This window comes from Nelumbo nucifera, chromosome 3, assembly GCF_055504915.1.
Source record: "Nelumbo nucifera cultivar China Antique chromosome 3, China Antique-T2T, whole genome shotgun sequence".
Taxonomy (NCBI): domain Eukaryota; kingdom Viridiplantae; phylum Streptophyta; class Magnoliopsida; order Proteales; family Nelumbonaceae; genus Nelumbo; species Nelumbo nucifera.
The window spans coordinates 41335299-41342790 of NC_142651.1; the positions used below are offsets into that span (position 1 = coordinate 41335299).

A 7492-nucleotide genomic window follows, 5' to 3' on the forward strand; every position below is an offset into this window, starting at 1 on the left:
TGTGCGCTTCTTCCGTTTTAGAAAGTTTTACTTTGGAGCTTCCCCCAACGGGAGGGAGGTATTTATTGAAACTTTTGCTGATGTAGTGACTAATGGCGCATATATGTCATAAAAACTTTCATTAATTGTTTTTTTCGGTTTTACAGTCACATTAAATGTAAAATGTTTATTTAATAAACGCCAACAAAACCAAATACATACTAAATATTCATTTAACATACTTACTAAGTTTGATCCCTAAATTATCTCCTCCCATCAAAAACAAGAACTATATATTTGGGACTGGCCGAAAATGAGCGAGACAATCGAATTCATTAATTCCTTTTAGGCACGCTAGACAAATCTGGAACTGAAAGCCTAGGATGCTAGGACTTAGGGCCCGTTTGTTTTATGGCAATGGGTTTGGATTTGGAACAACATTTCCCTATTGGAGAGAATGGTTCAATTTTCATTTCAACCAAACAGGTTAGGAAAGTAAACCATTCTGATCTAATTTCCAACAGACCCTTAAATGATTTAGTGTTTTACAACATAGTTTAGATCCATAGCACTGCATCAGAAGAAGATCCAATTGCATGCATTATATAGAATTTCAAGAAAAAGCAGCGCTGAAATAGTTGTTGACTACATTGTTACATAGGATCTGCAAGACTTTGGGGTTGGACTGCCCCACGCATCGTGGGGTCTTGAACTGGCTGAAAGCAGCTCCGAGGCCCAGGTAATGATCCAGAATTTTCTGGAAGGTTCCCCTCCTTACCACACGGAGCTCAAGCGCTCCAATCGCATTCACCTTTCGGGAACTAACATATCCTGCATCAACGAAAGATCGGTCCAAACAATCGCAACACTCATTCAGCACTTCATCACTGGCCTCACTGCTCAGCTCCCAGAAGATGACGTAGTGTCCAGGGTCCGTCGACACATCCACATGGCTGGTAAAGTCGATCACCTCAACCTTTGTCTTCTTCATTAACAGCTTCCCACCTGCTTCAACTGCTAGCTGCAAATCTTTCTCTGTGTTCTTGTCTATGTTGATGCTTAGTAGCAAATTCCTCCGGCATACAAATTGAAGCTCCGGGGTAGAGTTATGGAATCCCATCACTTTAACCACGTCCCCTAGCCTGTATCGGTATAGACCTGCTTGCATGTACAAATTTAATAAATTTGAGAGTTATAATAATAGGTACAACAATATGTCATGTTTTGTCTAGCTAGATGTTGTTTTGTTTGTGGCTCAGGACGCTTGTCTTATATGGGTAAGTCACACATTCAATCTTGCCCCTGCTCATTCATGCATTAACACAAAACAACGGGGTTTTTATTGTTTAAGTCCACCTTAGAAATTTTAGCCCCACCATACAGGTGATGAATCTGACCGTAGATAGACGTTGAATCACGGGTAGGATACGATTTATAGGAGGCTATTAATAGACTAAAAGGAAGCTGTAATTTCATATTTTGACAGTCTACTTATCCCGAAAACAAACCTAAAATGTCATATAAGCATTTCACCTAATCCTCTACATGTCATGTCGGTTATACATATTTATCAAACATAAAAACTCCCTCCCTCTCTCTCTCTCTCTCTTAACTAGTGATCCCTACGTTAAGTCGATCTTCTATAACTATTATAGCAAGTATTTAATGGAGACCTCTCCGACTTCCATAGAAGAATGATGAATTAGGAAGAAAAAAAAAAAAAACAAGTAAATTGTTAAACAAGAAGCTCCTGCCCAGAAGACCATGTGAAGAATTATACAACAGCTCCTGTTAAGGGACAAGTTCACAAAAAAGAAAACAATGAAATAAACATCGCAGAGGCGGCAACAGAACTGTAGACACGAAAAGACGATGAACTCCCTTTTGGGTAATAAACGAAATTCATTAAACGGCAATCACATGAAGTCTTACTATCTAATAGAATACGGCAAGCATAAATGATAAATCTTCCTTTTCCTCACCGGGGGGGGGGGGAGAAAAAGGAAAATAAAAGCAAGGTTGTTAATTTTCTGTGTTTGGAATTCTAAATATTCATCATACGTCCATACCTGCAAAGTTAGTGACGATGATCTCATACTCTTCCCCAATCTTCACTTGAGTCAGACCGATCGGTTCTGACTCAGCATAAGAGTAGGTAGCAGCGGTCTTATTCTGTTGCTGATCCTTGTTCCTCTCTGTGAGGGGGATAAATTCGAAATACCCGATATCAGGAAGCACCGCAAAAGTAGTGAACTCGGGTGGCAATCTGGGATTGACATTTGCTCCGATCCAACCTTCGGAAGACCCATAGTCAGCACTCAACAGGGGCAATACCCCGGCATAATGTCTCAATTTCTCCAAATAAGGCAGCATTGACCCGGTCATAATCCCATAGATGTACTTAGCATGTGGGAAAAGCTCTGGAATCAATCCATACCAATTATTCAACCCAGAACACTTGTCATGTATCAAATCCGCTAGTTCAGGGTTGGGCCTGAGGAGTTTAGACAGAGCAGCTCGGATGGACGGGACGGTGATCCGACTGCTAAGGACCCCGGTTCTGATATCATCACAGAGTTCCTCCCAAACTTGTTCGAATGTTCGGAATGCATAGACAGTGCTGTGGGCAAAGGGAGAGAACACAAACTGAATTTCATCGCGACAGATGAGCCCACATAGAAGGTGGCAATATAAGGATTGGCGGAAGTCAGGTCCGAATATGACTTCATCAGGGCTGCAACACTGGGATTGTATTGCCTTCATCGTCTTCTTAAACTGCTCGCTACGATAGACGTTTGTAGTGGCAGTTCCGGCCGCCAGACCCCCTTTGGTCTTGAATTGCTTGCTGCTGTAGATGAATTGTAAAGCCTTTCCATTTCCAATGGGGAACTCTCTGCAACCAACAATTAATTGTAATTTGTAAAGCTAGACACCATCCATTTGGTTTCGGATGTGGGCAAAAGGGTAATTTTAAATTGTAATCAACTTAAACTTTTTTTTTTATTAAAAAGAGAAATAAAAGAAACAAAAAAAAAACCCTCTTTTGCTACAGAATGCATGGAAGCCTTTGATGTAACGTTGTGGCCCCACCTTGAATTTGGATGGGGTGAAGTCGTGGTGGCGCCACATCAATATATCAAAGGCTACATGTTGTTCACCTTCACTTAAGTGAACTCATAAACAACTAAGTGGAGTAAACGTGGCATGTGCAGAAGCTTCAAAACAGCCAAGGTTCTCTTGTGTGATATTGTGTCGGGGACTCGGGGCAACTATAAACCCCAAAACCCAAAATGTTCACTGATTGAATCAATTATCAAGTGAACGTGGCACTGGTGACATTCATTCAATTGATGATATTAGAGACTTTATATATACCAGGAAAGCGAAGGGTTTATAAGGTAAACAGAATTATAACATAAAAAAGTAAACAAAAGAAAAGAAATCAAAATGGTGAGGTGGTTACCTATTTCTAAAAGCATAGGATGTCGTGAATATTTCCATTGTGGTTTGCACCAATTCTTCGTTGAAGGGGACAAACTTGGGCCTTCCCTGGGTGGTGCCAGAACTGCAAATTAAACAGCACATTTTCCCCGTCACAATGAGGATATGAGAATTCAGCCTAAATATAAAAGAAAAAACTCTTTTTCTTTTTTTGCGTGGAAGACCAGGGTTTGTTTCAACTCCGTTGAAGGAACGTAGCGCAACCTATCCACATTTCCGACGAGCCTTTGCTCCTCCAATGTTTGAGGGAAAGGATTCCAGAACAGAGAGAGAGGAATTATTATATAAAATAATAAATAACATTTAGCAAATGAAGTCTTTCCAGAAAGAGCTGTCAACCGCAACCGCAAGATTTGCTTGAGATGGGAAGCCCTGGTATTGGGGGTGGACCCACACTTATAAATGTGGATAAGTTTGATTAGGCTTGACCACACGAAGTGGCCTTGGGTTAATAATGATCCTTCATACGGTTTAATGATGATGCAGATACACTACATCATTTTCTCCCACAAATTAACCCCCTTTCAAGTTTCAGCGAGATAACTTTGACCGTTGAGACTTGGGAGCCGACAGCCTGGGCTGTTAGCTGTTATAGAGCTTTACTCCCAGGACACGTCAACCCCCTGCTTGTCTTTTGGTTGAAAGTGCAATTACTGTTCTACCCCACATCCACGGTAACCTGTCAAGTGTTGCACCCCACCAGCCAAAGTTTTCTTTCCGACTTTTCAGCCTTCGCCCGTGTCCTAACTTTACATCTATTGCACATAGCTTTTGCTGCACACAACGCTGTACAAACAATCTGATCTATTATTTATCTGAATGCCTGTCCTAAATTCCTGCAATTTTTTTTTTAAAAGAAGAAAAATCTAAATAGAGCATGTGTCCGGATCTGATTGCATGAGCTCTGTAAGGAGCAAGTTGTGTTCAAGCAGATCCAGCCTCGCTGGGCAAGTGCTCTTCGATACATTTCTGTTCTGTTTCAGAAAGAAAAGGGCACTCCTTTGAATGATGGAGATATAGAGAGAGAGAAGAGATACCTTAATGAGATGGTTGTTATTGGTTTTCCTGTGAGAATAGGCGAATCGTCTCCATCTACGATTCTCTGGATATAGTGTTCTAAATCTTTATGAGTGACCAGTGGAACACAAGCCCTGAAACTCTCAGGATCAGTCCTCCCATTGAGTCCCAGTTTCTTCAGGTACTCCGCCTCTCGATTGTCCTCCAGTATCTTCTTCAGGGTTTCCACCTGAACTCTCTCCGCATCCCTGGTCAGTTCCTCGAAATTTTCTATTGCCTTCTCGTAGTCGAATTGCTCCATCTTCTCCAGCATCCTTCGAAGAGTTGCAGCAGAGGCTGATGGTTCTTCAACTGCACAGAAATAAAAACCAGCTTAGATATTGAATTCGAAAACTGCGGAACAATCCCGTGGGAACAAGCACCAACTGCGTTGACTCCCGAAGAGAAGACTGAACAGAGAACTAAAATTCATGCCATGTTAACAAGCATAAACCCGGAGATTTCACGACTAATTTTCGAATACAGAGACAGAAAAAATAATAATAAAACCGAATTAACATAGATAAGACTTAAGATGAAGAAATCGAACCGCTTATGCTAAAATAAAATAAATAAATACAACTTGGGGACAGACGTAGAGTGAGTCAAAAGGTCCCTCTGATTCTGAATACAACCTAGTCCTCAGAGATAATTTTGACTATGGTTTCAGAATACAAACAAAAACCACAGCTCATTACATAAATACATAATAGAATCTTTTCTACATATTTATAATAATATATATATATATTTTCTACAGTGAGATAGAAGACGGGGATGATCTGCTGCCATTAGATTAATTACCTTCCCAAAGGAAAGAAGAAAGGAATAGCTATTACAACTGCTTTTGCCTATATCCAACTTTGGAGATGATCAAGATAAGAAATTTGGAAGTTCAAAGTAGAAAGAAAAGAAAGGAGGAAAAGATTTCCTCTAAAAAGGGGAAAAAGAAAGGGCTGAGAAAGCAAGAGACGAGCAAAAGTGGTTGGGACTCTTCCAGAATCCAGAGAACTCAAAATTCTTCTAAAAGAACGTAAATGAAATAACAGAGCCTTGAACGCTAGACCAACTGAACGCTTCACCTTTCTTCATATAAAATCTCCAAAGAATATTAAGCGTGAATATTGAGACATTACACGAAACACTTATTGCATTAACCCGAAAGAAGAAGGAAAAAAACAAAAAATATATTTAAAAATAAATGAACAAAGAACAAGTAGAATAAAATCATAAATTAATTACAGAAAGAACAAATTCAGTACTGATGCGTACAAAAACTTCAAAGCTCATATGAGATAAGTATCCACCTCTTAGATGACGCTTGTTTTGAAAAAGGTTTTTTTTTTCTCAGTCTTATCCACCATAGACGGGAGGCAACTTGCAACGCAAGAAAACAGAGATATCAGGTGAAGAAGAGAAGATAAACATAAAAAATTAAGCGAAAAACCGACAAAATTTTCACATAAAACAGAAAGAAAAAAAAATTACAACAGAATTGCATTTACAATGAATACTTTTCAAGCCGGATAATTCAGAGCTTAATCAATCATTCAAGCAAACTTTACACTAGAAGCAGGATTCAAGCTTGAATTTTGAAAGGAGCAGATCCAAAAACCAATCATATACAGATACTACCGGCTATTTTAGAGAAAAGAGAATTCTTCCGAAAGGATGCTCAGAAGAATAAGAAGATCGTACTCAGAAGAATAAGAAGCAGAAAGAATTCGATGACGAACTTCGGCCGTTTCGCAGATGAAATTCGAGGCAACAGTGATCGAAACGCGAAGAAATCGATTTTTCCGGGGTAGGAGTAGGACGACAAAAAATATCAGAAGTCGTACCTTAACTTAAAAGCAGCTCTCTGCGTCAAGACTTGGAAACAGAGAGAAGAAGTGGTAATGGAGTGAGTGCCGAAGGAGTGAGTGCAGTCCTTTATAAGGACGAAACTCGCACGTGTGTGCCTCTTTTCCTTTCGGTTTGAACACACACAACCTGTCGATGTCGATGACAGATTCCTCAACTGTAAAATTGCAAAAATTCACCGAATACGACGCACAGTCACAGAAACACACACTCTCTCTCTCTCTCTGAAGGAAAAAAAAAAAAAAGATAAATCACACCAGCACCACCGGTCTCTGTCTCAGTCTCCCTCTCTGAGAGATGCGAGAAAGTCGCAGAAGGAGACCAGGAGAAAGCCGCAGAAGGAAACACACACACTTCTAGTTTCTTCTTCTTTTGGAAACTTCAGTGCTGAAAGATTCTACCAAACTACAATGATACCAGATTGTTTAGAACAAGATAAGATATGGAAAAAATAACTGACCAATAAATTAAAATCATAAACGTGATAATGATTCGGGTGTTGTTTATCAAAATTCATTGATTGGCCAAAACCTTTTCCATATCATATCTTTTAGGTATTATAGATTTTTCCTTTTTTATTATTATTTTGAATATAATGTCGAAAATACATAATACTATAAAAATTTATAACCAATCAACAGGAATCATAAATTCTCATCAAATTGATGCAGAGGGGATTTTAAGCCTGTCAATAGACAGATATTACTCTAATCCGACCCTGTCGAATATAAATCCATTATAAATGAATAAAATGATATCCAATATAATTACATTTATTCCCAAGTCGGGTTTTGAGTTGGATTTTATATTGTTTCAGGTTCGGGTTAGGTTCAAATTTCAACAAAAAGCCAAGCCTGACTCATAAACAAACCTAATTACGATAAATACTTGTCTGACGCCTTTGGTTTTAATTGATCAAATCTTTTCTAATAGCGTATCTTTCCAGCACCATATCTTTTGTAATAGCATATCTTTCCAGCATCATACATGTTTCTATTTTTGGCATGGAATGCATCTGTGTTTTTTTTTTTTTTGTTTTACAGTTAAGGGTATCAAGTGGATTGGTTTTGAATTAGACCTCGTTTAGTCCAAA

The 7492-nt window shown here is 39.1% G+C and overlaps 1 protein-coding gene across 5 annotated transcripts; it reads right to left on the minus strand.

Annotated features, from left to right (window-relative positions):
- Nucleotides 1-427: 427 nt before the first annotated feature.
- Nucleotides 428-6789, minus strand: LOC104603960 (jasmonoyl--L-amino acid synthetase JAR4-like). Of its 5 annotated transcripts, none has more exons than XM_088901588.1 (6): nt 6378-6789; nt 5844-5913; nt 4518-4848; nt 3443-3544; nt 2049-2872; nt 428-1137 (listed from the first exon to the last, which is right to left on the minus strand). In XM_088901588.1, the coding sequence occupies exons 3-6, from the start codon at nt 4808-4810 to the stop codon at nt 593-595; spliced, it is 1764 nt and encodes a 587-aa protein (XP_088757714.1). In that variant the 5' UTR covers nt 4811-4848; nt 5844-5913; nt 6378-6789; the 3' UTR covers nt 428-592. The 5 variants fall into 5 exon arrangements, with proteins under 5 accessions (XP_088757714.1, XP_010266454.1, XP_010266455.1 ...); XM_010268152.3 differs by having other exon boundaries at nt 6235-6449; XM_010268153.3 differs by lacking the exon at nt 5844-5913 and having other exon boundaries at nt 6378-6511.
- Nucleotides 6790-7492: the final 703 nt, after the last annotated feature.

What these genes read in the sequence shown, in the direction of transcription:
- LOC104603960 (XM_088901588.1), bottom strand. Translation starts at nt 4,810, where the DNA reads ATGCTGGAGAAGATGGAGCAATTCGACTACGAGAAGGCAATAGAAAAT. An exon ending in TCCTATGCTTTTAGAAATAG is followed by an intron (nt 2,873 to 3,442) that starts GTAACCACCTCA and finishes TGTTGGTTGCAG; the next exon opens with AGAGTTCCCCATTGGAAATG. An exon ending in CATCGTCACTAACTTTGCAG is followed by an intron (nt 1,138 to 2,048) that starts GTATGGACGTAT and finishes ACATGCAAGCAG; the next exon opens with GTCTATACCGATACAGGCTA.